The 27,696-nt window shown below is 63.9% G+C and overlaps 1 protein-coding gene across 2 annotated transcripts in view; it reads right to left on the bottom strand.

The window, feature by feature from the left end:
- CELSR2 (cadherin EGF LAG seven-pass G-type receptor 2) overlaps nucleotides 1–27,696 on the bottom strand; it is an 85,120-nt gene that overhangs the window by 16,965 nt on the left and 40,459 nt on the right. For both annotated transcript variants that reach the window (XM_048826605.2, XM_048826606.2), the window contains exons 4-23: nucleotides 20,282–20,397; nucleotides 19,716–19,804; nucleotides 17,966–18,123; nucleotides 17,318–17,481; nucleotides 13,676–13,801; nucleotides 13,175–13,341; nucleotides 12,229–12,414; nucleotides 11,204–11,317; nucleotides 10,358–10,532; nucleotides 9,835–9,976; nucleotides 7,783–7,903; nucleotides 6,902–7,085; nucleotides 6,075–6,176; nucleotides 5,787–5,881; nucleotides 3,870–4,079; nucleotides 2,982–3,165; nucleotides 1,813–1,956; nucleotides 1,082–1,268; nucleotides 445–612; nucleotides 190–316 (exon numbers count right to left, since the gene is read on the bottom strand). In XM_048826605.2, the coding sequence (XP_048682562.2) occupies nucleotides 190–316; nucleotides 445–612; nucleotides 1,082–1,268; nucleotides 1,813–1,956; nucleotides 2,982–3,165; nucleotides 3,870–4,079; nucleotides 5,787–5,881; nucleotides 6,075–6,176; nucleotides 6,902–7,085; nucleotides 7,783–7,903; nucleotides 9,835–9,976; nucleotides 10,358–10,532; nucleotides 11,204–11,317; nucleotides 12,229–12,414; nucleotides 13,175–13,341; nucleotides 13,676–13,801; nucleotides 17,318–17,481; nucleotides 17,966–18,123; nucleotides 19,716–19,804; nucleotides 20,282–20,397 (2,959 nt within the window). The remainder of the gene's footprint in view (nucleotides 1–189; nucleotides 317–444; nucleotides 613–1,081; nucleotides 1,269–1,812; nucleotides 1,957–2,981; nucleotides 3,166–3,869; nucleotides 4,080–5,786; nucleotides 5,882–6,074; nucleotides 6,177–6,901; nucleotides 7,086–7,782; nucleotides 7,904–9,834; nucleotides 9,977–10,357; nucleotides 10,533–11,203; nucleotides 11,318–12,228; nucleotides 12,415–13,174; nucleotides 13,342–13,675; nucleotides 13,802–17,317; nucleotides 17,482–17,965; nucleotides 18,124–19,715; nucleotides 19,805–20,281; nucleotides 20,398–27,696) is intronic.

Below are 27,696 nucleotides of genomic sequence, written 5' to 3'. Positions count from 1 at the left end.
GTGACCCCGCCCATAGCTGCACTCCCTGGGCGATGGGGCCCCACCCCACCCCACCCCTCCTTTCATACTGTGGCCTTGCCCATGGCTCCGCCCCCTGGCTATCTGGGCTCCTCCCACTCTCACCTCTAACACTGTGACCCCGCCCATGGCTCCGCCCCTGGGTTGGGGCCCCGCCCACTGCCCGCTCACCTCTCTCCTGGAGATGTCCATCAGCACGGCGAAGCTGGTCATGTGGCTGCACTGGCAGCTGACGTGGCTCTGGTTCCTGAAGACCAGCTCACAGCCCCTGGCCGACCAGCCGCCCACCCCACCAGGCCTGGGGAGCAGGAGGGCCGGAGTCAGGGGGGGTTCTGGGGGACCCCGCTGGGGTAACAGGGCCTGCGAGCCAGAGCCCCCCCGCAGGTGGGCGGGCTGGGGGTGCTGGGCCCAGCCCGGGGTACTCACAGTATGGAGTGGTTCCAGAAGACGCAGATGGGCTTGGAGCGCTCCTCCATCTCCAGCAGCCGGAACTGCACGGTGATGGGCTTCTCCAGTGCCCGCGGCCCCCGCTGCTCCTCGTCGTGCACCATGATGCTCACCACCGGCGTGTTGATGATGGGCCGTTTGGGGACCCTGCGGGAACAGCTGGCACAGTGGGACCCAGCGCCACGTGCCCCGCCTCACTCGCCTCGGCCCCAGCGACTGGGACCTGTGTGCTCCAGCCCCCCAGCTATCTGCCCACCCACCTTTCCCCCTGCGCCTCCGCCATCCCCCACAGCTACCTGCCCCCGCATGTGCCCCCCGCCACAGCTACCTGTCCCCCTGCGCCTCTGCGACGACCCCCAGCTACCTGCATCCCACCTGCACCTCCCCTCCCCGCCACAGCTATCTGCCAGAGGAGATGGGGGAGGGTCCAAGCCCAGTTCCCAGCAGGGCCGTGGAGACCAAGTTCCCCTGGGGACCCCACAGGGCAGGGCCATGGCACTGGGGCCCTCACTGCCTCTCCGTGCCCCACCTCGCACCATCTTCTCCCCAGCACCTCCCAGCTCCTCTCCCCAACGCCCCCCCCACCCCGGGAACCTCTCCCCAGCGCCGTGGGTACCGCAGGCTCCGCTTGTCCGTGTCGTACTGCTCTGGCAGCAGCCCTGCCAGGGTGCGGTAGATAATGACACTGGCCACGGCCTGGCCCTCACTCAGCTCCGGATGCCTCTTGTGCCGGGTCACCAGCGCCGGCTCCTCCTCCTCCTCTGCGGAGCTGGGGGGCAGCTTGGCGCTGACCATGAGCGGGTCTGGAGGGAGAATCATGGTAGGTGAGAGCAGGGCCGGACCTTGCTCCCACGAGGGCAGCACGGACCTAGGCAAGGACCAGTCACGCCGCACTCCCTGCAATACAGGCCGGTGCCCACAGAGAGCGCCAGGTTGTGCCACGTTCCCCCAGGGCTGCAGCGGGTCTAGGATTACAGCCCAGCCCTGGGCTCCCCCACAGCTCTGCCGGTGCCCCTCACTCCCGACCTGCAGCCCCCTCAATCCCAGCCCTGGGCTCCCCCCCAGCTCTGCCGGTGCCCCTCACTCCCGACCCGCAGCCCCCTCAATCCCAGCCCTGGGCTCCCTCCCAGGCTCTGCCGGTGCCCCTCACTCCCGACCCGCAGCCCCCTCAATCCCAGCCCTGGGCTCCCCCCCAGCCCTGCCGGTGCCCCTCACTCCCGACCCGCAGCCCCCTCAATCCCAGCCCTGGGCTCCCCCCCAGCCCTGCCGCAATCCTGGGCTCCCCACAGGTGCTGCCCAGCTCCACCCCTGCTGGTGCCCCCCGGTGGGGCACTGTCACTGACTCACCTTTGCCCTCAGGCGCCCGGAAGACGGTTTCGGGGAGGATGACGGTGGTTTCCAGGTCCACGGGCTTCTCGCCCCGCAGCGCCTCGTAGTGGGGTAGCTTGGCGCCAGCGAAGTTCCCCTTGTCCAGCCGCACTACGGAGATGACTGGCGGAGAGACCCCCTCATGAGGGCCTGGGCCTGCCCCCGACGAGCTCACCCCACCCTCCTGCCCGTGCTGGCTCCAGGCCAACGTAGGGCCACGATTCTGGGAGCCCTGGAGACTCCCAGGCCCAGCCATGGGGGCGCCGAGTACCCACCCTCGCTGGCCAGGGACTGCTCAGGAGCAGGCCATGGGGTGGATAAGGCTGGGCAGCCGAATGTGGCCTGGCGCCAGGCTGGGCTCCCTCACATGCTAGGGCTCCCCTTCCAGCTCCTGGGCACAGCAGCCTGTGCCCCCGTGATGCAACAGCCAAGCCCCCAAGTGACAGTCACGCCCCCCACACGACAGCCACGCCCCTCACATGACAGCCACGCCCCCACATAACAGCCACACCCCCACGCGACAGCCACTCCCCCACGTGACAGCCATGCCCTCACGTGACAACTACTCCCCCACGCGACAGCCACGCCCCCACACGACAGCCACGCCCCCACGCGACAGCCATGCCCCCCACATGACAGCCACTCCCCCAGGCGACAGCCACGCCCCCACGTAACAGCCACGCCCCCATACAACAGCCACACCCCCACATGACAGCCACTCCCCCACGCGACAGCCACGCCCTCACGTGACAACCACTCCCCCACGTGACAGCCACGCCCCCCACGTAACAGCCACGCCCCCACGTGACAGCCACTCCCCCACGTGACAGCCATGCCCTCACGTGACAGCCACGCCCCCCACATGACAGCCACGCCCCCACGCGACAGCCACGCCCCCACGCGACAGCCATGCCCCCCACATGACAGCCACGCCCCCCACGCGACAGCCATGCCCCCACGCGACAGCCATGCCCCCACGCGACAGCCACGCCCCCCACATGACAGCCACTCCCCACACATGACAGCCATGCCCTCACACGACAGCCACGCCCCCACGCGACAGCCAAACCCCCACACGACAGCCACGCCCCCCACATGACAGCCATGCCCCCCACGCGACAGCCACGCCACCAGTGCACCGCCCTCACCGATGTTGGGCGTGACGAGGGTGAAGGGGCTCAGGTAGGTCTGGCGCAGGTTCTGGGCCAGGGTGCTGGCGTAATCCTCATAGCACTTCAGCAGCCAGGCCGTGCCGCCCTCCGTCTGCTGGATCAGCTCCCAGTGGCGCTTGTTGCTGGGGCCCAGCAGGGCACTGCCCACCTGCAGCAGGTTCTGCGGGGGGGCACCATGAGCATGGGGCCCTGCTGGGCTGACACACTGGGCACCCCCGGGTGGGGGTCCAGAGCACGGGCCTGGCTCGGCATTGCGGCAGGCTCGTCGCCATGGTGACCGAGCCCCTGGTCCCACCCCTCTGAGGCTGAGCCAAGGTCACGGTTCTGGTCTCAATGGGGCCACCTGAGGATCCAGCCCCATGGAGTCAGGGTGTCTGGGGCCCTGCCTGACCTGTGGGACCCACCTGCCCCTGTGGGACCCTCCCTGGCCCATCTCCCCAGCTGGGTGTTTTGCCTGTGGGTGTGAGGGGGAATCACCTGCCCCGGGCCACAAGAGCCCCTGGAGTCCCCTGGGCAGCCTGCATCAAGCGACAATGGGGCCCCACATCCTTCCCGTCAGCCCCCTGTGCCTGTGCCCAGGGGCAGCCTGGACAAGCATGGCAGTGCCCAGATTCTTTCCCAGGTCCCCATGCCGGCTGCTTTGCATGGGGTCAGTCTCCAGCTCCATGGGGTCAGTTTCCCATGGGGCACATGCGTGGCCCCAGCAGGGGACCGTCCTCTGATCACAACAAGCCCCCCGTGCCCAGGAGCAGGGGCACCAAGGTCCTTACCTCCCTGGCAAATGCTACCTGAAGCCCCCACCCCTGTGCCCGCCTGGCAAGGCTTCCCCGCGCCACCCCAGCCACTCTCCCGACCCGCTGGCACCTCGGTGAAGTGGACGTCCTGTGTGGCAGCCAGGCCGAAGCCTTGCTGGTGGCTCTCGTGCTGCAGGAGGCGGGCACAGAGCTGGTACGCCACCCGCACGTCGCTGCCGAAGTAGCTGGTTGTGTGCTGGGTGGCATTGTGCAGCTGCAGGGCCATCCGCTGCACCAGCCCCAGGTCCAGGAGCGACTCGTTCCGCAGCAGCCGCTCCGCCTGCGCCAGGCAAGGCAGTCGTCAGTGCTGGGCACCGGGGAGGGGCACTGAACGTAGCCTTGGGGCTCAGCACCGGGGGAGCAGGGGGCCTCAGACTGAATACGGCCTGGGGGCTCAGGGCAGGGCGCTGGGGAGGCAGGGGAGTCCCAAGGGAGCCTAGCTGTAGAATCATAGAATATCAGGGTTGGAATGGACCTCGGGAGGTTCTAGTCCAACCCCCTGCTCAAAGCAGAACCGATCCCCAACTAAATCATCCCAGCCAGGGCTTTGTCAAGCTGGGCCTTAAAAACCTCTAAGGAGGGAGATTCTACCACCTCCCTAGGTAACGCATTCCAGTGTTTCACCACCCCCCTAGTGAAAAAGTTTTTCCTAATATCCAATCTAAACCTCCCCCACTGCAACTTGAGACCATTACTCCTCGTTCTGTCATCTGCTACCACTGAGAACAGTCTAGAACCATCCTCTTTGGACCCCCTTTCAGGTAGTTGAAAGCAGCTATCAAATCCCCCCTCATTCTTCTCTTCTGCAGACTAAACAATCCCAGTTCCCTCAGCCTCTCCTCATAAGTCATGTGTTCCAGTCCCCTGATCATTTTTGTTGCCCTTTGCTGGACTCTTTCCAATTTTTCCACATCCTTCTTGTAGTGTGGGGCCCAAAACTGGACACAGTACTCCAGATGAGGCCTCACCAATGTCGAATAGAGGGGAATGATCACGTCCCTCGATCTGCTCGCTATGCCCCTACTTATACATCCCAAAATGCCATTGGCCTTCTTGGCAACAAGGGCACACTGCTGACTCATACCCAGCTTCTCGTCCACTGTCACCCCTAGGTCCTTTTCCGCAGAACTGCTGCCTAGCCATTCGGTCCCTAGTCTGTAGCTGTGCATTGGGTTCTTCCGTCCTAAGTGCAGGACTCTGCACTTATCCTTATTGAACCTCATCAGATTTCTTTTGGCCCAATCCTCCAATTTGTCTAGGTCCTTCTGTATCCTATCCCTCCCCTCCAGCGTATCTACCTCTCCTCCCAGTTTAGCTGTCATGATGTCCTCCTCAAGGATGGGACTGGTCAGCTTGTGGGAAAACCCCCTCTGATTCGCTGCCTTCCCCACTGCCCTGTCTCCTGGGGAAGGGCAGCCAATCAGAGCTGCTGCAGGAAGCTGGCAGAGCTCCCCCCCCGATACCGTTCCCATGGGGGGGCACTAAACAGCCCAGTGGGTCAGCCCCCTCCACAGTGAGTGACAGGGCAGCTCCTCGGCCCCCCACCCACTTGGCCTGGCCAGAGGCAGAGGGGGTTAAGACCCCTGAAGATGCCACTGGCCTGGTGGGGGAGAGGAGCCCCCAGCACCTCCATCCTGGGAGAGGAGGTAAAGCCTGAGGGGGGCTGGGGACAGAACTGGGGGGCCAGGATGAAGTGTGGGGCAGGGCAAGGGGAGCCTGGCAGCACCGACGGCCCCTGCACTGGGGCTGGCCGAGAGCACAACACGACCTTGTCCAAAGCGCCTGGCACTGGGGAGCCAAGTCCGGCAGCAATGACACCTGGGGCTGCCCGTACAGGGAGCACCCCAGGTCTCGCCTCGCCAGGTGGAGCAGTGCATACTGGGGCCCCCCGGAGTCACAGCCAGGGTGCTGGGAGCTGCCATGGAGGCCCTGGCAGGGCTGGGGCTGGGCTCCCCGGCTCTGTGGGCGCTGGGCAGATGCCACTCACCAGGCTCTGGAGCTGGGCGAAGGGCAGCGAGGTGCAGTTGAAGAGGTTGGGAGCCAGCCAGCCCTTGTGCTCATCACAGTGCCGCACCGCAGTGCCTGCGGGAAGAGAGCAGAGGTCACCGTGGGGGGCCCCGGCCCTGCCCACCAGCCCCTGCTGCCAGCACGGGCCAGAGACTCAGCGCCGTCCTGCACCCCTAGCGTTTGGGCAGGCAGGCACAGGGCATCACGCTGCAGCCATGGCATGAGGGCGCATCGAGCACCGTCTCCCGTCGCAGCGGCACATAGTTACCCAAGGATCCTCGGGGGCAGGGTGATGCGGCGGGCAGCCCAAAGCGGGTGCGGGGCCACCAGATGTTGGCTTCAATGGCACGGGGGCAGCTGTCGTAATTCACTGCACGGCAAAGAGGCAAATCAGAGCGAGAGCCCCGGGGCGCCCAGCAGGTGCCCCCAGCTGGGCAGGTCCAGGGGCCCAGTTTACCGCAGTGTGCTCAGGAGAGCCCTGGCTGGGGGGCACAGGGGCCACGGGACAGCCCTGGGTTGGGGGGTTGCTATCACAGACCCCGCCTGGACAAGGGCCTGCCGGGCGGTGGGCAGGCAGCGGGGTCCATGGGGAGTCTGGATAACAATGGATGGGGGGATGGGACATCACCTGGGGCCATGGCCCACATCCTGGCTGGGAGACCTTGGCAACCAGTGGCCCAGGAACCCCTTCGCCAGCGTGGGGGGGGCAGGGTGCCCACAGCTCAGGGGCTATGGTCCATTCAGCCCCCAGCTGACTCTGGCCCCCCAGAGTCTCCTTTATTTCCCTACTGGGGTGGCTGTTCCCCCCACACTGCCCCCAGTCAAAATCCTGTGTCCTGGGCATGCCCCCCACTGGCATCCCGAGTGGTGCTGGGCCCTGCCGCGCCCTGGGGGGCCACATCCCGCCTCATGCTGGCAGTTGTGTCCTGCCCCTCCCTCATGGGTTGTGCCAGACATGCCATGGGGACTGTGCCCCACCTCGCGCTGGGGACCATGTCCCGCCATGCCCTGGGGGCTGGGCCCTGCCATGCCCTGGGGGCCGCACCCGCTGTGCCCTGAGGACCACGCCCGCCGTGCCACAGGGGCTGGTCTGACCTTCGCAGCCGTTGGCGGTGACCTCGGCAAAGGGGTTGTCACAGCGGTCGCAGCGTCGCCCGATGACGCCTGGCTTGCATTGGCACTGTCCTGTCTCGGGGTCGCAGAGCCGCGCCAGGGAGCCCGTGGGGTAGCAGTCACACAGCAGGCAGGAGTCGCTGGCCAGCGGGCAGTAGTGATTCTCCTGGGGGGCAGAACACAGGACTTTAGCCCCAGCGGGCAGCTGGCAGCCCTGCACAGCCAAGCCCCATCTATTGACCAGGCAGCCCATGGGCCACCACAGGGCGAGATCCACCCATTGCCCCGTGCCCCATGGGGCTCCTCTCGGTGGAGGGGAGAACAGCTCCCACCCATCCAGCTATGCTGCTGGCAGGGCACAGTTAGTGCTCTGGAGTGGGTGACACTGACTCGCTGAGACCCGCCAAACTCTGCTCACGCGTGGACCACCATGCAGCCAGCGGCCACTGCCACCGACCATGTCCCACTGCCAGCCCCTCGGCTGCCTGCTGCCCGGGGCCAAGGGCAGAGCCGTTCTACGGGGCAGGTACCACCAGAGACCAGCCCCACCTGCCCACCCCCAAGGCTGCAGAGGGCAAAAAGTCTCACATTCCATCTGGGCCCCCAACCTGCCTCATGGGAACCCCTTGCCCCTAGTGCTGCTCAACTCCCGGCCCCTGATGGAGCCCTTCTGGGAGCCCTGGGTCACTGGCACCCCCAAGCAGTGTTATCCCCCGCAGCTGGGCTGAGCACCCCCAATCCTCCTTCAGTGGTATATCCTCCCAGCTGGCCCGTGCACGCCCCCGGTCTCCCTGCAGTGGAATCTCCCCACTGCTGACCCGGGCACCCCCCAGTCCCTCTGCGGCGGGGCCTCTCCCACTCACCCGGCAGCGACACTCCCCACTGGTTTTGTTGCAGTCGGGGTCGAAGCCTTTGCTGACGTCACAGTTGCAGGGGCTGCATGTGGGGTGCCCCCACCACCCCCGCGGGCACGGCTGGTCGATCCTGTGCAGAGCAGCCCCAGCTTCGTTACCTGCCCCCCAGTGCACAGGCTGCCCCCCCCACGCCCTCGCTGGGCACCCGGCACTGGCCCGCGCGCGCTGCACCGTCCCTCCCCCCACACTCGCTCTGGGTACCACTCCCACACGCGCCTGGCCCACTCACTGCATATGCACTGCACACACAATGCCCGCAACATGCTACCAGACACTGGGCACACACTGCATGCACCCCCAGTGTACACTCAGCGTACACCTGCACTTCACGCACTGCCAGCGTACACCAACATTGCACGCACACCTCGCATACACCCAGCTTACACCTTCACTGCGTGCACACACTGCGTACACCCAGGGTAGGCTTGCACTGCACACACCCCCAACGTACACCAGCGTACACCTGCATTGAACGCACCCCCAACGTACACCAGCGTACACCTTGTGACGCAGCAGGAAGGGGGGAGTGTTGACCTGGGAATGTGGCAGGGGAGTTTCGCTGGGAGACCTGAGAGCCTGTAACCTGAGCCGGGAGGGAGGGGGAGGTAACACCTCTGCCCAGGAATGTGAATGGAGGCTGCAGGAGGGAACCTGCTGGGGGGGTTAGTTTCAGTTTGGGGCTGGGTGGAGGAACGCAGGGAACCCCAGGGCTGGGGTCTAAGCTCCCTGCTCCCCCAGAAGGACTTGACTGAGGGGTCCTGGTTGTACCCACAAGCTCTGTTTTGGACTGTGTTCCTGTTGTCCAATAAACCTTCTGTTTTACTGGCTGGCTGAGAGTCTCAGTGAATCCCAGGAAGAGGGGTGCAGGGCCTGGACTCCCCCACACTCCGTGACACACCTACACTGCATGCACACCCAGCGTACACCTGCACTCTAAGCACCCCCAATGTACACCCATCATACACCTGCACTGCATGCAAAGCCAGCATACACCCAGCACACACATGCACTGCACACAACCCTAATGTACACCCAGCACACACCTGCACTGCACGTACACACTCACTGCCTACATCTGCACTGCACGCACACCCAGCACACACCTGCACTGCACGTACACACTCACTGCCTACATCTGCACTGCACGCACACCCAGCACACACCTGCACTGCACGCACACACTCACTGCCTACATCTGCACTGCACGCACACCCAGCACACACCTGCACTGCACGTACACACTCACTGCCTACATCTGCACTGCACGCACACCCAGCACACACCTGCACTGCACGTACACACTCACTGCCTACATCTGCACTGCACGCACACCCAGCACACACCTGCACTGCACGCACACACTCACTGCCTACATCTGCACTGCACGCACACCCAGCACACACCTGCACTGCACGCACACACTCACTGTGCACATGCACACACATACACAATCACTGCATAACCTGCACAGCACACACAAACACTGTGCATCTAAACTGCACACACACAATGTACACACACTCATTGTGAACACCTGCACGGCACACACACACACACAATCACTGAGTATACCCACATGCCATGCACACACACGTGTTACATACATTTCTACCAGGTGCACACACAGCATATACGTGCAGTGCGTATGCCTGTACAGCATGCACACACCCACCCTGAGTGTGCACGAACACTGCACACAGCCACACACATATTTACTGAACATACCTGCATAGGGCACTCACTCCATAGCTCTGCATTGCACACGCCCACACATACAGCGTACACCTGCATGGTGCTCGCTCTCACACACATACACACTGTGTACAGCTGTACAGCACACAGAGTACACACCTCCACTGTGCACACACTCACACTCACACTCCCTGCATACACCTGCACTGCACACACCCCCCACACACACTGTGTGCGCACACCAGTCCTATGCCCACACAGCGCGTCTACATGCACGGCAGACGCACGCCCCGTGTCCCGGCATCTCACTTGTTTTCGCAGTAGGGGCCGAAGTAGCCGGGGGGACACTCGCAGATGTAGCCGTGCGGGGCGCTGGGCGTGCGAGTGCACGTGGCCTGGTGCTCACAGGGGTTGAGGGCACACACGTGGGCACAGCTGTCTCCATAATAACCTGGGGCAGGAAGGAGGAGATGCCTGGAGGTTCAGTGTCCCGCTGCCCCAGCCCAGGGCTCCCACGGCCGCCCGCCCCTGCTGGCTGAGAAGGAGTGATGCTCTGCGTGCAGTACAGCCGGGCAGCCTTGGCCGGAGCTGTCCTCCAAGGGGCTGGCCAGCCTTGGGGTGCCCCTTGCGTGTGATCAGCCCCAGAGCCGCTGGCCTGAGCGCCCCACGGCTCCCCAGCCTGGCTGAGATGTGCCCCGCTGGTCCCAAGGGGCTCCTGGGGCGGGGCAAATACCCTGAAGATGCACAGGGATCACCAGGCAGCATGTGACCCCCCTGATGCGGGCACTGAAGGGCAGGGAACACTGCCCCCCGCCCAGTTCTTGCCCCTCACCTGGGTCACAGCTGCAGGAGAAGCTGTCCCAGTCGTCATTGCAGTAGCTGTTGGCCGGGCAGGGGCTGGAGTCGCAGGGGTCAGGGATGCTGCAGCCGTGCTCCACGCTCACCCGCTCAGCCTGGTTCACGTTCAGGGCCACGGCACTGGCCAACGTCTCGCCGATCCGCACCCCCTGCCAGGGCACGAGGGGCTCCGGTGAGCCTGGCATTGGCCCCGCCCCCCTCTGCCCCCCTCAGAGTGGGCCTGGAGCCCCCCTGAGAATGGGCCGAGAGCCCCCCGCCCCAGAACGGGCCCAGAGGCCCGGAGAATCAGCCCAGAGCCCCCGCGAGAACAGACCTGGAGCACCACTGAGAACGGGCACAGACCCCCTCCCCCCAGAACGAGCCCACAGCCCACCAAGAATCAGCCCAGAGCCCCCCCAAGAATGGGCCCACAGCCCCCCTGAGAACAGGCCCAGAGCCCCCCCCCCCAAGAATGGGCCTGGAGCTTCCCTGGTAGCCCCCCAGCAGGGGGCTGGGTTCCACCATCACCCCCTTGTTTGCGTGTTTCACGCTGTACCCCAGACCCAGCAGCAGAGGATGGAAACCAGCCCCCAAGGGCCCAACTGTGTGGCAGGCTGTAGCTGCCAGGACTGGCCACTAGAGGACGCCACAGTCTGACCCTGGGACTTGGGGCTGGCGGGTGCCCGCGGACAGTGGTGGGGCTGCCCGAGAGCCAGGGACTGTAGGTCTGGCCGTGATGCTGCCATTACCTGCCCGCCCAGGTGCCAGGTCCCAGCCCGATGGGCCCATCCCCCGGCTGGCACCCAGAGGAAGGTATGAACCCCCCGGCGCCCCCCGGTACCTGCATGCAGCCGCGGAATCCCTGCTGCACCCGGCCCCCCGCGCCCGCCACGCCGCCCACGCTCAGGTTCCCCAGCTTCAGCCCCTGCAGCTCGCTGCCGACGACCTCCAGCACCTGCCAGAGAGACCGGTGAGCGCTGGGCCCTGCAGAGCTCAGGGAGCCCAGGACTGGGAGAGCAGGGCGGGGGCTGTCGGGCAGGAGTGAGGGGCACCGGCAGAGCTGGGGGGTGGGGGGAACCCAGGGATGGGACTGAATGGGCTGTGGGTCGGGAGTGAGGGGCACCGGCAGAGCTGCGGGGGAGCCCAGGGGTGGGATTGAGGGGGCTGTGGGTCGGGAGTGAGGGGCACCGGCAGAGCTGGGGGGTGGGGGGAACCCAGGGATGGGACTGAGTGGGCTGTGGGTCGGGGCTGAGGGGCGCCGGTGGAGTGGGGAGCCCAGGGGCGGGATTGAGGGGGCTGTGGGTCGGGAGTGAGGGGCACCGGCAGAGCTGCGGGGGAGCCCAGGGGTGGGATTGAGGGGGCTGCGGGTCGGGGCTGAGGGGCGCCGGTGGAGTGGGGAGCCCAGGGGCGGGATTGAGGGGGCTGCGGGTCGGGGCTGAGGGGCACCGGTGGATCGGGGAGTCCAGGGTGTCTCTGTTGCTCTCACCCTGGCTCTGTTGTTGGCCCCAAAATTCAGTTCAAATGTGAAGAAACAGACACAAGGTTTAAAGGAACGACAGTGACGACGCCCCCTCCCCCACGCCTTGCCCAGCCCCCCATCCTGCCCCCTACACCCTCCCCCAGGGCCCATCACACCCCAAACGCCTTGCCCCCACCCCTCTTCCCCCCTGCACCTGCCCCCCATCCTCCGCCCCCAACACGTCGCCTAGCCCCCCATCCTGGCCCCCACCCTTCACCCAGCCCCCCTTCCGCCCCTCCCCCCCTTATCCTGCCCAGACCCCCTTTGTCCCAGCCCCCGGTTTGTCTCGGCCTCACCCGCTGCTCTGCACCCTCCATGCCCAGCTCTGTGCCCGCCAGCCCCCGCACCTGGTGCAGGCCGTAGTCGAGGGACAGGACAGCCAGGCCCTCGGCCTCCGCGCTCTCCCGCCCGGGCCGCAGCTCCAGCTGCAAGTGATGCCAGCCGCCATCGTTCACCTTCACCTGGCGCAGCTGGAGCGCCCAGCCACGGCCGCCAGGCTGGGCGACGCTCATCAGCACGTGCCCCTCGCTCAGCTGGAAGAAACCAGAGGGGGCGGGGGCAGTGAAGGGAGTAGGGGGCCGGGGGGCAGTGGGGCAGGAACGGGAGGGAGCAGGGGGAAGCAGTGGGCAGTGGGGGGAGCAGGGGGTAGAGAGGCAGTGGGGGAGCGAGTTGGGAGCAGGGGGGCAACGGGTTCCAGGGGGCAGTGAGGGGAGCAGTGGTCTGGGGTCCCGGCTGCTGGGACGTGCCCAGTGGGTGGCTCTCGAGGGCCCATGGGTGGATGCTCAGACTCTGGGCAGGGGCCCCTGGGGATGGGAAGTGTCTCCCAGATCCGGGTGCTCCCACCTGCACCAGTGCAAGGGGCCCTGGGATGGGCAGTGTTAGCTGGAGGCCAGTGGGGCATGTGGGACCGTTCCCAGCCCCGCCTCTCGCAGCCCATGTGGGGCCGATGCCAGGGGGCCCGAGCGCTCTGGCACCAGCCCAGCAGAGGGGGGTGCATCACTTCCCTGGGCACCGTGCCAAGAATGGGCCCCGCCCTCACCTGGGCAGTAGGGGGGTCAAGGTCCTGCATCCCCCAGGCTCTGGCACCCGCAGGGAGTCCCTATGGGCTGACGGCCCCTCCTGCCGTGGCACCCACCAGCCGAGCGATGACCCCTCCCCCCGTGGCACCCGCCTGCCGGGCGACGACCCCTCCCCCCGTGGCACCCGCCTGCCAGGCGACAGCCCCTCCCCCCATGGCACCCACCTGCTGGGCAACGGCCCCTCCCCCGTGGCAGCCGCCTGCCGGTGCCCTACCTGCAGGGTGATGGTGGAGAGCTGCCCAGCCAGGGCCCGCAGGAGGACGCCGTGGGCCTGGCGGGTGCGGAACATGAGCCCCATGTGCCAGGGCAGCGAGATGCTCAGGGCCGGGTCACTCCAGGCCACCAGGCTGCTGCCCAGGAATCGCTGGGGATTCGCCATCTCTGCAGGAGACACCAGCTCAGCCCATGGGGCCTGCTGCCTCTACAACAGGGGCCCGCAGCCCCGCCCCCCAAAGAGCCATGCAGGGGCCTGGAGCGGGTCTGGAGGGGCCTTGCATCCTGGGGACCAGCACTCGGGCAGTGGTTTGTGGCTCCAGCTTTGTCCTAGAGCCCCCCGCCTGCCCCCTCCGAGCCCCCCGCCTGCCCCCCAAACCTCCTGCCTGTCCCCCCCCGGAACCCCCGCCTGTCCCCTCCCCTGCGAGCCCTCCGCCTGCCCCTGCCCTGAACCCCCAGCCTGTCCCCGCTGGAGCCTCCCGCCTGGTCCCGAGCCCCCTACCTTGCCTGCAGTTCTTGCCCCCAAAGCCCAGGGGGCACTCGCAGCTGAACGTGTCCCACTGGTTGACGCAGGTGCCCCCATTGTGGCAGGTGTTGCTGTCACAGACGTTCTTCTTGGCAGAGCAGCCTGGGGGGGTGAGAGCCAGGCTGAGCCCCGGCTGATGGGAAGCGTTCCCCAGGGACAAGGGGCAGGTGACGCTTTGGGGCTCAGGGAGGGGCACAGACCCAATGGCAGCCCCTTCCCAGGGTCTGAACCCCATGACTGAGGGCAGAGGTACGCCCAGAACCCATGCCACTTGGCTCGGCACACACACCTCTGTTGCACCCCCATCCTGCGGTACAGGACACTTTGCCCCCCAGCTCCTATCCCAGAGACCCCCCTAACTTAGGGACCACCCAGCACCCACGAGGCATGGTGCCCCCCAGCTCCTATCCCAGAGCCCCCCCTAAATCAGGGACTACCCAGCACCCACGAGGCACGGTGCCCCCTGGCTCCTATCCCAGAGACCCCCCTAACTCAGGGACCACCCAGCACCCACCCAGCATGGTGCCCCTCAGCTCCTATCCCAGAGACCCCCCTAATTCAGGGACCACCCAGCACCCACCCGGCAAGGTGCCCCCCGGCTCCTATCCCAGAGCCCCCCCAACTCAGGGACCACCTGTGACGAAGTGGGACTATTCTTAATGTTTCCTCTGAATAGTGTGGGGGTGCCTCAGTTTCCCCTAGGCAGTTCTTAAGTATCTAGGGGGTGGGGTAAGGGTGTATGATCATTGCAGAGCCCTAGAGGGCATGTGTGTGCAGGAGTCTGGACACAGAGAATGGCCGACACCCTGTTTCCTGGCAACTGATGGCCTGGGCCCTTCCCCCCTGCAAGGTGAGAGCTAAAGGGTTGGAGAACAAAGGAATCAGGTGACCTCCTGGCCCAGGAAAGGAACAAAGCCCAGAGGAGGAGGGGCTGGAGGGGGTTTCAGTTTGGGGCTGGCTGGGACATGGAGTGAAGTGCAGACGTGGTTGTCTGGCTCACTGCCCCCCAAAATGGACCCAGCTGAGGGGTCCCGTTCTCTGCACCTGCAAGCTCTGTTTTAGACCATGTTCCTGTCGTCTAATAAACCTTCTGTTTTACTGGCTGGCTGAGAGTCACGTCTGACTGCAAAGTTGGGGTGCAGGACCCTCTGGCTTCCCCAGGAGCCCCGCCTGAGCGGACTCGCTGTGGGAAGCGCACGGAGGGGCAGAGGATGCTGAATGCTCCGAGGTCAGACCCAGGAAGGTGGAAGCTGTGTGAGCTGTGTGTCCTGAAGACAGTCTGCTCACAGAAAGGCGACTGCCCCAGAGTCCTGACTGACTTCATGGGGAGCAGTTCCAGAGCATCGCCCAGGGACTCCGTGACAACTGGTGGCAGAGGTGGGATGTACTGCACCCCGTGGATGGTGCTTCCTGCAGTAAGTGACTGGGGAGCAGTAACACGAAGGGGGATTGCCGAGGACCAGGCCTGCTGAAGGCTCAGAGAGGAGCGGTTTCGGGGGGCGGTTAACCCCTGGGAGTGTGTGACCAGCGAGAAGGACTGTGCAGTAACAGGGTTCCCCTGGGGATTGCAGCGAGCAGTCCAAGGGGCGGAGGAGTCTGCAGCTCGACCCTGGCAAAGAGGTGGTGACCTCGAGAAGGGCTGGCACACTAGGGGTTCTCCCTGGAAACCGTGGGGAGCTGAGAACACACGGGCCTGTGAGTCCACAACAACTTGGGAGGAGCGGAGTGATGGCCTGTCACCGTCTCCTTAAGAAGGACATTGTAACCCTGTGCAAAAAGAGAGGGTTGAGCGTTGGAAAGTTCACCAAAGCAGAGTTAATCGTGCAGCTGGAGGAGGATGACCGCTCTAAGGAACAGATTCCTGACCCCAACTGGGGCTATAGCAGGATCTGGGAGCAGCTGAAGCGGGAGCCAGGCATCCCCAAGACTCCTGTCCCCGACCAGACGAGGGTCTTCACGATCGGGTTCCCCATCGGGGGATCGAGACGGACGGGATTGGAGCTGAGTCTGAGAGAGCAAGAGGACTGTGGGGGACAGCGAGAGCCCGAGAAAGAGCTGCAGAAGCAGCAGCAGCATGAACTGGCGGTGGGGAGCGGAGAGGCCTAGGGGACCTCCCCGGGGTGAGTGGGGATAGATCCCGGGGGGCCAGTTCCGCAGGGAACCTCGAGACTAAATTGCTGCCCCTGGTTAAGGGGGGGGGGGGTTTGGATGCCCACCTCACTGCCTTTGAGCAGGCTGGCGATTTGAACCAAGGGGACCCTGCGGAAAAGCCCCGGTGTCTAGCTCCCTTGCTGGGTCCCAAGGCCATAGACTCCGTCAGCCAGATGGTTGGGGATGTGGACAGGCTCCCACTCCTGACCCCAACCTATATGTCTGTGTGGAGTTTCCTGGGGCCAGGCCCCTCGGACCTCCAGTGGGAGCAGAAGGTGATGGTCAATGGGGAGACATTCTTGGGGTGGCCAAAGGGCATGGGCTGCATAAACCTTCCCACATGCGGCCTGCGAGTGCTATCGACCACCCCTGACCTAAGGGAGGGTGTGAAAATGGAAGGGCCTGGTGTAACTCCTACCAAGGAATGGGAGAGATGCTGGGGCATCCATGGGAACGTTGGTGGCTTCGAACTTCCCCAGGTCACCGGCTAAAGTGACCCCGCTCAGTTCGATCTCGAAGGGGGGAGAGATGTGACGAAGTGGGACTATTCTTAATGTTTCCTCTGAATAGTGTGGGGGTGCCTCAGTTTCCCCTAGGCAGTTCTTAAGTATCTAGGGGGTGGGGTAAGGGTGTATGATCATTGCAGAGCCCTAGAGGGCATGTGTGTGCAGGAGTCTGGACACAGAGAATGGCCGACACCCTGTTTCCTGGCAACTGATGGCCTGGGCCCTTCCCCCCTGCAAGGTGAGAGCTAAAGGGTTGGAGAACAAAGGAATCAGGTGACCTCCTGGCCCGGGAAAGGAACAAAGCCCAGAGGAGGAGGGGCTGGAGGGGGTTTTCAGTTTGGGGCTGGCTGGGACATGGAGTGAAGTGCAGACGTGGTTGTCTGGCTCACTGCCCCCCAAAATGGACCCAGCTGAGGGGTCCCGTTCTCTGCACCTGCAAGCTCTGTTTTAGACCATGTTCCTGTCGTCTAATAAACCTTCTGTTTTACTGGCTGGCTGAGAGTCACGTCTGACTGCGAAGTTGGGGTGCAGGACCCTCTGGCTTCCCCAGGAGCCCCGCCTGAGCGGACTCGCTGTGGGAAGCGCACGGAGGGGCAGAGGATGCTGAATGCTCCGAGGTCAGACCCAGGAAGGTGGAAGCTGTGTGAGCTGTGTGTCCTGAAGACAGTCTGCTCACAGAAAGGCGACTACCCCAGAGTCCTGACTGGCTTCATGGGGAGCAGTTCCAGAGCATCGCCCAGGGACTCCGTGACACCACCCAGCACCCATGCGGCACAGTGCCCCCCAGCTCCTATCCCAGAGACCCCCCTAAGCCAGGGACTACCCAGCACCCATGAGGCACGGTGCCCGCCGGCTCCTATCCCAGAGCCCCCCCTAACTCAGGGACCACCCAGCACCAACGCAGCATGGTGCCCCCCGGCTCCTATCCCAGAGGCCCCCCCCGGAGCTGCCCAGCACCCACCCGGCACGGTGCCATTGTTGGCGATGAAGTCAGCCATGTCCAGCTGGCGATTATCGATCAGCAGGTTCCGGATGCAGCCCACAAACTGCCGGTTGCGCACCGGGAAGCTCTCTGGCAGGTCGGGGACCCCCCCCAGGAGCAGGGGGCCCGTCAGATCCAGGGACCTGGGCAATGGAAGCAGAGTCATACGGGGACATGACCATGCGGTGGGGATTCCTCCCCATTCACTATCCTGAGCCAGGCACCGGAAAACCCTCCCCTGCCTGGTGCTGGGCTGGCAGGGGCTGCGAGTCGGGAGTGAGGGGCACCGACTGAGCGGGGGGGGCAGGGCTGGCAGGGGCTGCGGGTTGGGAGTGAGGGGCACTGACGGAGTGGGGGGGCAGGGCTGGCAGGGGCTGCGGGTTGGGAGTGAGGGGCACTGACGGAGTCGGGGGGGCAGGGCTAGCAGGGGCTGCGGGTCGGGAGTGAGGGGCACTGACGGAGTCGGGGGGGCAGGGCTAGCAGGGGCTGCGGGTCGGGAGTGAGGGGCACTGACGGAGTCGGGGGGGCAGGGCTAGCAGGGGCTGCGGGTTGGGAGTGAGGGGCAGCAGCAGGTCTGTGCAGAAGCCGCTTGGCTTTCGCTCCTCGGGGCCCCAGCGAGTCTCTTACTTCTTGGTGCCCGACTGCGTCCCCTGCGCGGAGCAGGAATAGTTCCCCAGCACCTGGCCAAACTTCAGGGCCACAGCCGCGTCGCAGTCATCCACCGTCACCACGGCCACCTTCTGCTCCGAGGGGCCCTGGGGCACCCCCGACTTCCCAATGACGGGCTGTGAAGAGAGCAAAACCCCAGGGTGCAGCAGGTGGCTGGGGCAGGGCATGCGGCACAATCCGCACCTCCCTGGCCCAAGGGATTTGGGCACCAGTCAGACCTTCGCTGCCATCCCATCGTGAGAGCAGCCCAGCAGCCTCCTCCCCGAATGGGGCCGCACCCCAGAGAAGAGGAGTCCCCAGCACTCCTGGGACCCAGATCTCGGCCTGCCCCTGCCCGCGGGAAGCGGCTGGAGAGTGACAAGACGGGAACCGGCTGGCAGCCTGCGGGCATGTGGAGTCGGGGAGAGTAGCAGCCCCAGGAGCTGCCAGCAGAGCCGCTTTGCCATCACCCACCCGGCCAGCTCATGGCCCGACCTTCTCCTGGCCGCTCCCTGCCCAGCCAGGCCCATGGGAAGCTGGCCCTGCCATGGCCCTGTGGGAGTCAGGCTCCAGGACTCCCATCCCTCAGGCAGTGCAGTGAGTGCCTGTGACCAAGTGGGAATTTTGATGCCTATGTGTGCCTCAGTTTCCCCAGTATTCTGCATGGTACTGGGGGCGTGTCTGCTCTCAGGACAGGCTAAGAGACACAGGTGAATGGTGCCCAGCTATCTGCACTGGGTGAGCTGTGGCGACCCCATCTCAGCCAGCCCCCAGGCCAGCGACACCTGGCGCCCAGTGCCCCAAAGGGGATGGATTCCCCGCCCCTCCACAGGGCAAATGGGTTACCCCCCCCCGAGGCAGGAGGGAGTGGGAGAGGAGAGGGAGCAGAGCTGGCTGCGGGTCCCTTGGAACAGGGCGAGGACAGATGGACGGACAGAGCCTGACCAAGGGGAGCTTGGCTGAGCTCTGGGCTCACAGCAGCCGGCACTTGACCCCTTGCTCTGCTGTGCCCAGTGGGTGGGTAAACCCACATGGTGCCGGCAAATGGCACTAATCCCAGCTGAGCCGCCACGTCTCCGCCAGGAGGCTGCCTCGGGCCCTGGCCACGCGGGACACGCCGGAGAGCCAGTGTAGACACCAGCTGTGCCCGCGGGAGGGGCTCTCCCGTTGCTGCCGATCATCTGCCTCCCGCCCCCAGCGACCTGGTGCCATCTGCATCCATCCATTTCGCGCTGCCCCATGGATGGCTCGGGGCAGCCCTCAGCCAGACTTGTGGGGCAGAACTCCTGGCGTGAGACCTTGGGGCCCGCCCTGGGCAGGAGACTGGGAGCCCTGGGATTGGGGCCTCCACCCCTCCCCCAAGAACCCCTCCCCCTGGACCAAGAGCCTCAGATGCTTCCCGCGGGTCCCACCCCACAATTGCCTCCTCCAGCTCTCTGAGGCCCCAGGACAGGAGCCTGCCCCCCGCCCCCGCCCCCAGCCAGCTGAGAATTGAGGGGGCTGGGGGGGGATGCAGCGAGCTCAGCACCAGGGTCAGCCCGTAGCGAGGGAGGGGCTGGGCTGGGCCAGGGGCCCAGCGCTGCCTCCTGGGGGGCTCTGCTGGGACCTCTGACTGCCTTGGTGATCGCCTCAGCTCCCCTGACCGTGGCGTGGCTGGCAGGCACGGCACTGACAGGCAGCTGCCCGGATGCCCTGCCCTCCGGGTGCCCGCCGGCCCCGCCCCACTCACCTTGTTGTAGTACCACAGCCGGACCGTGTGCCACTGGCCATCGCTCACGCCGCCCGGCACGGACGGGGACACCGTGGTGGTCGACTCGCCTGGGGGGAGCAGGGGACGCTGGTTACTGCGGGGCCCTGGCGAGAGGGGCACCCCAGGGGATGGGGGGAGCCACGGCCTGAGGTGGGCCAGGGAACCCAGAGCTCCCCCCCCGGCAGCAGGGAGCTGGGCCCTGAGAGGGGAGCAGGGCCTGGGGGCAGAGGGCTCTGCGGGGGGCTGCACGCCCAGGAGCCAGAGGGAGCCAGGGGGTGAGGGGAGGCAGGCCCAGGGGAACTGAGAGCCAGGGCAGCTGGGGTGAGGGGTGGGGAGGGCTGGTGGGCCAAGGGGAGCCAGGCCGGGGCCGAGGGGAGCCAGGGCCCGGGCCGAGGGGAGCCGGGTCATGGGGAGCCGGGCCGAGAGGAGCCAGGCCGGGGCCGAGGGGAGCCAGGGCCCGGGCCAAGGGGAGCCGGGTCATGGGGAGCCGGGCCGAGAGGAGCCAGGCCCGGGGCCGAGGGGAGCGGGGCCCGGCCAGGCCCTACCTGCCGAGAAGGTGAACTGGATCTGCTCGTGGATGATCTCCAGGGCCACGAAGTCATGCTTCTCGTTGAAGCGCCCGTTGTACAGGAGCAGCCCGTTCCGCTCCTTCGTGGCGAACCTGCCCGCGGGGGAGAGGATGAGAACAGCGTCCCCCACAACACACCCCCTGGATCCCCTGCCCTCACGCCTGACAGGCTGAGAGAGCCCAACCCCCCCGGGACCCTCCAAGATGGGCAGGAGCCGGTGTAGTCAATTAGTTTGTGTCAAGGTTCAGACTCCAGAGAAAAAAATAACAATAATGATAATAAGTAAAGGAAAAGATTTCGGGGTCTGTTCAAAAGCATCTGACTGTCCAGATTTGGCCTACTGTCCCCTGCTGACGAACCCTGGGCATGAGCATGGCCAGAGGACTGGTGCATGGAGGCACCTTGGCCTGGGTGGGGAATGGATGGCATCAGGGCACAGAATTAAGGTGGGTGTCGGGCATAGTTAAGGGGGTGTTGAGGCAGAGTTAAGGGGGGCACTGAGACAGAGTTAACGGGGGGGCATCCAGGCAGAGTTAAGATGGGTGCTGGACCAGAGTTAAAGGGGTCATCGGGTCAGCATTTAGGGGGGCATTGGGACAGAGAGAAGGGGTGCATCTGGTCAGAATTAAAGGGGCATCAGAGCAGAGATAAGGGGGGAGAATTAAGGTGATGGGCCCCCATGGAGTGTGCTCCCTGTGCAGTGAGGCATGAGTTCAAGGCTGGGTAGTGGCGATCCCATCTTTGGTCGCCCCACAGCAATCGGAGTATAAAGGTGGCCATGGGCCTGGCTCCACCGTGCTCCCTGATCCCCCCTCCCCGTCAGAGATCAGAGGAGTGGCGAGGAGCCTGCAGAGCCTGCAGCAGCCCTGCATGCGTGGGGAGAAGCTGGGCAAGGTCCAGGGCCTGTGCCATGGCAGCCTCACCTCCCTGAGGGCCAGAGACTCTGGGGCTGCTGGGCTGGTTCTGGGGCTCCCTCAGCCCCACGGGGGCCAAGAAGAATGAATATAATGGGGCTGGGACAGCAGGGGCTGTGGGTTGGGACTGAGGGGCCGGTGAGCGTGGTACATGGACGTACCAGTGACACAGGGAAAGGCAGGTACGGGGGGGGTATGGCTGGATGGGGGCACAGGGGGGTATGGCTGGACGGGAGTATGGGGTGGGTATGGCTCAATGGGGATAGAGGGGGTATGGCTGGATGGGGGTAGGGAGGATGGTTTGACTGGATGGGCTACAGAGGGGGGTATGGCTGGACGGGGGTGCAGAGGGGTTATGGCTGGATGGGGGCACAGGGGGAGTATGGCTGGATGGGGGTAGGGAGGAGGGTATGGTTGGACAGGGGTATAGAGGGGGTATGGTTGGATGGGGGTATGGAGGGTGGTATGGCTCAATGGGGATACGGGGGGTATAGCTGGATGGGGGTAATGAGGAGGGTATGGCTGGATGGGGGTACAGCGGGGGTATGGCTGGATGGGGTATGGGGGTGTGACAAAGTGGGACTGTTCTTAATGTTTCCTCTGAATAGTGTGGGGGTGCCTCAGTTTCCCCTATGCAGTTTTTAAGTATCTAGATGGTGGGGTAAGGGTGTATGATCCTTGCAGAGCCCTAGAGGGCAGGTGTGTGCAGGGGTCTGGACATAGAGAATGGCCGACACCCTGTTTCCTGGCCACTGATGGCCTGGCCCTTCCCCCCTGCAAGGTGAGAGCTAAAGGGTTGGAGAACAAAGGGATCAGGTGACCTCCTGGCCAGGGAAAGGGACAAAGCCCAGAGGAGGAGGGGCTGGAGGGAGTTTCCATTTGGGGCTGGCTGGGACAAGGAGTGAAGGGCAGACATGGTTGTCTGGCTCACTGCCCCCCAAAATGGACCCAGATGAGGGGTCCTGTTCTCTGCACCTACAAGCTCTGTGTTGGACCATGTTCCTGTCGTCTAATAAACCTTCTGTGTTACTGGCTGGCTGAGAGTCACGTCTGACTGTGGAGTTGGGGGGCAGGACCCCCTGGCTTCCCCAGGATCCCGCCTGGGCGGACTCGCTGTGGGAAGTGCACGGAGGGGAAGAGGATGCTGAAGGCTCCGAGGTCAGACCCAGGAAGGTGGAAGCTGTGTGAGCTTTGTGTCCCGCAGACAGGCTGCTCACAGAAAGGAGACTTCCCCAGAGTCCTGACTGGCTTCGTAGGGAGCAGTTCCAGAGCATTGCCCGGGGACTCCATGACAGGGGGGTATGGCTGTATGGGGGTACAAGGAGGGGTATGGTTGGATGGGGGTATGGAGGACGGCATGGCTGGACGGGCGTACAGAGGGAGGGGTATGGATGGATGGAGGTACGGGGGGTATGGCTGGATGGGGGTACAAGAGGGGTAAGGCTGGATGGGGGTACAGAGGGGTTATGGCTGGATGGAGGTATGGGGGGTATGGCTGGACTGGGGTACAGGGGGGTATGGCTGGATGGGGGTACAAGGGGGGTATGGCTGGATGGAGGTACAGAGGGGTTATGGCTGGATGGGGGTATGGAGGGGTATGGCTGGAGGGGGGCACAAGGGGGGATATGGCTGGACAGGGGTATGGAGGGGGGTGTAGCTGGAGACCAAATTTAGGCTGCTAGTGAAGAGGTTAAAGTCCAGGACTCCCTGGGAGCAGTCTCTGAGATGCCAGGGAGACGGGCAGAGCTGCAGGGTCTCAATGCGGGGATGAACAGACGGTGTACGGGGTGGGGGGGGGGTTATAACTGGGGCAGGAGGGGCTGATACAGGAAGGATGGGCTCTGCCTAAACCACAATGGACCCAGGCTGCTGGCATGTCAAATTCAAAGGTCATAGAGGAGTTTTTAAACTAGGGGCTGGGGGAAGCTGACAGGTGTGGAGGAGCTCGTGGTTCAGACAGAGACGTCCCTTAGGGGAGGATTCTCTGTGTCCTACTAAGGAGGAGAGGACAGAAGTTGATACCTAGTGAGGTGGTGGAATCTCCTTCCTTAGAGGTTTTTAAGGTCAGGCTTGACAAAGCCCTGGCTGGGATGATTTAGTTGGAGATTGGTCCTGCTTTGAGCAGGGGGTTGGACTCGATACCTCCTGAGGTCCCTTCCAACCCTGATATTCTACGATTCTGTGAACGTACAGTTAGGAGCTGAAAAGAAACAGATGAAAAGAGCCCCAGACAACTAAACAGGGACACATTTTATAAGTGCTTGTGTACAAATGCTCAAAGTCTGAATACTAAGATGGGTGAACTGGAGAGCCTGGTATTAAATGAGGAGGCTGATAAAACAGGCATCCCAGAAACTTGGTGGACCGATGATAATCAATGGCACACGGTAATACCAGGGTACAAAATATCCAGGACTGACCGAGCGGGTCGTGCTGGTGGGGGAAAGGCACCGTATGGGAAAGCAAGCAGAGTCCAATAGAGTAAAAACCTGGAACGAATCAATCTGTGCCGCAGGATCTCCAGTAGGTAGAAAGGTCAATGCTTGGCCAATAAAAGTAGGGGAACTTGCTCCTGACGCCCTGAGCAGGATGGTGACGGTGACTGTGATATGCTCTAGGAGCTCAGAGAGGTTATACAATAGGAAACTCAACAATAATGGAGGATTTCCCTATCAATGGAAGAGGAAACTGAGGCACAGGAAGTGACTTGGGCAAGAGCACAAAGGGAGTCAGCAACAGAACCCAAGAGTCCCGACTGCCCCCCTCATGCCTACTTTTAACTATGACACCCCACTCCTCCCCTCACCCAGAGCCAGGAGTAGAACCCAGGAGCCCCAGTCACCCATATCCTGCTCTAACCATTCGATCAGACATCTGCACAAGGCACCGCTGACCTCCAGCCCCGAGGAGCCGTTCCAGCTTCCACAGGGTGTGCTGGAAATTCAGGGGTTGGTTGGGGGGCGGGGCAGGTCTCGCCTTCTATGACGAGGTAACTGGCCCTGTGGATGAGGGGAAAGCGGTGGACGTGTTGTTCCTGGACTTTGGCAAAGCTTTTGACACGGTCTCCCACAGTATTCTTGCCAGCAAGTTAAGGAAGTATGGGCTGGAAGAATGCACTATAAGGCGGATAGAAAGCTGGCTAGATTGTCGGGCTCAACGGGTAGTGATCAATGGCTCCATGTCTAGTTGGCAGCCGGTGTCAAGTGGAGTGCCCCAGGGGTCGGTCCTGGGGCCGGTTTTGTTCAATATCTTCATAAATGATCTGGAGGATGGTGTGGATTGCACCCTCAGCAAGTTTGCAGATGACACTAAACTGGGAGGAGTGGTAGATACGCTGGAGGGTAGGGATAGGATACAGAGGGCCCTAGACAAATTGGAGGATTGGGCCAAAAGAAATCTGATGAGGTTCAACAAGGACAAGTGCAGAGACCTGCACTTAGGACGGAAGAATCCCATGCATCGCTACAGACTAGGGACCGAATGGCTCGGGAGCAGTTCTGCAGAAAAGGACCTAGGGGTTACAGTGGACGAGAAGCTGGATTTGAGTCAACAGTGTGCCCTTGTGGCCAAGAAGGCCAATGGCATTTTGGGCTGGGGGCGCTGAGGGGTGGGGGCACTGGGGGCTGTCAGGTGCTGGGGACTGGGGGCACTGAGGGGTGCTGAGGGCTGGGGGTGCTGAGGGATGGGATGCTGGGGGTACTGGGGGCACTGAGGAGGTCTGGGGACTGGGGACTGAGGAGTGCTGAAAGCTGGAGGGTACTGGGGGGCGCTGGGCACGCTGAAGACTGGGGGGCACTGGGGCTGAGGGGCACTGAGGACTGTTGAGGGCTGGGGGTATTGAAGGGGGCTGGGGCTGGGGGGCACTAGGAGGTGCTGGGGGCACTGAGGCTTACTTGGGGATACTGGGAGGTGCTCCCTGACCGCTCTGGAAGAGAATGTCACTCTGCAAATGGGGCTCTCCCCCCGGCAGGCAGTGCTGCCCCGGTGCAGCACTAGGGGGTGCTGTTATACAGGGCGCAGGCAGGGGCTCAGCAGGGGGCTCGTAGCCAAATTCCAGACCAAGTCTATCAGCGTCAGCCAAAGCTCCTGCCCGCTCCAGATGTGCTTGTGGGTGCCTGTTCACAACGGCTGCTCGGTTCCACCCCAGAGGTGGCTGCATTTAGACCCTGGCGGCTGAGATGGGAGAAGGGTCTGACACGGGTGCTGTGGGGCCCAGCTACAAATGTTATTACAGGTGCTGGGGCAACACCTCGCAGCCAAGCTCAGGGCCCTGCACTGCACAGAGCGTGAACCAGACCATGCCCTGAACAGCTTACACCCTAGATGACTAGATGCAGGCTAGCAGGGGAAACTGAGGCACGGCGAGGGGAAGTGACTGGCCAAGGTCACTCAGCAGGGCAGTGGGGTGTCCTGAGTCCCAGGGCTCTGCCATTGCCCCCGCCTCCCCGTGCATCCAGCACCACATGCCCATTGGCCCAGGGCCTCACCCGCCTCCTGGCGCGCCTCTGCTCTGTAGGGCCTGACCCCATGTCCAGCAATGGGCAGGTACCCGCCGGCCCCTCCTAGCAGGGATTTTCTGTCCCTTGGCCACCCTAATGCTGACTGTAGCACCCCCAGCCAGGACAGCAGTGCATAGGGTGCCCCCCATACGCACAGCCCAGCAATTTGCCAGGCTGTGGGGTTGCTGGAGGGGGCCATCCCCTCGGCACTCCTGAACAACAGGCCTAGCCCCAGCCCCCCATGCCAGCTGCGATTCATTACCCGCTGTCAGCGCGTAGCAGCCCCCCGTGGGGTGATGGCCCAGCCCCGGCCCCGCCAGGCCCAGCCCCTGCAACGGCTCCACCGCGGGACAAAGGGCCCTGGCTGCCCTGCCTGTGGCTGTGGCTGGCTAGGCCTTTGTTCTGGGCTGACAATGGCTAGCACTGGCAGGATTATGGGGAGGGGAGCCAGGCCCATTGATGAGGGTTGTGATCTCATCGCTCCTTGGGATAATCCCTCCCATCCCCAAACCCTGCCCGTCCTGCTCTGCCTTAGCTGGGGGGAGAGTGGGGCAGGGCAGGGCCAGGCAGCAAGGCCAGAGGCAGAGGGAAGCAGCTGTTCCAGCCCCATCCCCAGCCATGGGGGATCCTCTGGGGGGCCAGGCCTGGGTGAGGGCTGCTGGCGAGCTCGCAGAAAGGCACCCGGGGGCAGACACCCCACCCCACTGGCAGCCAGCCCCCCACCACATCCAGCCAGACAGGCCCTGGAGTGAGTGGAGGGGGCTCCGGGGTCGGGGAGGGCCAATGGAGGAAGACCCCCGGGTGTCCTGCTGGAAAACAATGGGCCCTTCTGGAGCAGCGGAGGGGAGGGGAGAGCCCTGGGCTTTGGAACAAAGATGCCATTTTGTGTCCACCTGCCAGACCCCGATCCCCAGGGGATCTGCTGTGGCAGGGGCTGGGGCAAGGCTGGCACCCCCCAAATAAGAGCTGCCATCGCGGGTCAGCCCAATGGTCCATCATGCCCAGTAGCCTGGAGCAGAGACAAATGATCCCAAGTTGGGACTCCCCTTCCAGAGTAAGTGGCAGTACCAAGGACAGCCCTCCGGGGAGGGCCCCCATTATGGAGGAGCCAGGGAACAGCAGCGGGGGATTCGAGGATGAGAGATACGGAGAGCGGGGCTGTGATGAGCGGGAGACCTGCAGGTGAATTGCTGCCTGGCATAAAAGTAGTGGGACTCATGCGACATCTAGACGGCCCGGCAGGCCGTGCTGGGGAGGAGCCGGTGGTCGTGGTACCTGTAGGTGCCAGTGACAAAGGGAAAGGCAGGAGAGATGTCCTGGAGGCTGCTAGGGAAGAGGTTACAGTCCAGGACTCCCTGGGAGCAGTCTCTGAAATGCTTCAGTTGCACGCGCAGGGCCAGGGAGACGGGCAGAGCTGCGGGGTCTCGATGCAGGGATGAGCCGACGGTGGAGACCAGGGGCTCTCAACCTTCCCAGGCTCAGGAGTCTGATCTGTCTTATGGACCCCACGTTACACCTTGTGACGATGTGACTCAGCAGGGCGGGGGGAGTGTTGACCTGGGAATGTGCCCTGGGGATGGGAGACCTGAGAGCCTGTCACCTGAGCCAGGAGGGGGAGGGGGAGGTAACACCTCTGCCCAGGAATGTGAACAGAGGCTGCAGCAGGGAACCTGCTGGGTGGGGTTAGTTGGCAGTTTGGAGGCTGGGGGGAGGAACACAGGGAACCCCAGGGCTGGGGTCTAAGCTCCCTGCTCCCCCAGAAGGACGTGATTGAGGGGTCCTGGTTGTACCCACAAGCTCTGTTGTGGACTGTGTTCCTGTTGTCCAATAAACCTTCTGTTTTACTGGCTGGCTGAGAGTCTCAGTGGATCCCAGGAAGAGGGGTGCAGGGCCTGGACTCCCCCACACTCCGTGACAACTGGTGGCAGCGGTGGGATCTACTGCACCCCGTGAACGGCGCTTCCTGCAGTAAGTGACT

The sequence above is a fragment of the Caretta caretta genome, chromosome 21, assembly GCF_965140235.1.
Source record: "Caretta caretta isolate rCarCar2 chromosome 21, rCarCar1.hap1, whole genome shotgun sequence".
NCBI classification, from domain to species: Eukaryota; Metazoa; Chordata; order Testudines; family Cheloniidae; genus Caretta; species Caretta caretta.
This window is presented reverse-complemented; position numbering and strand designations above follow the sequence as displayed.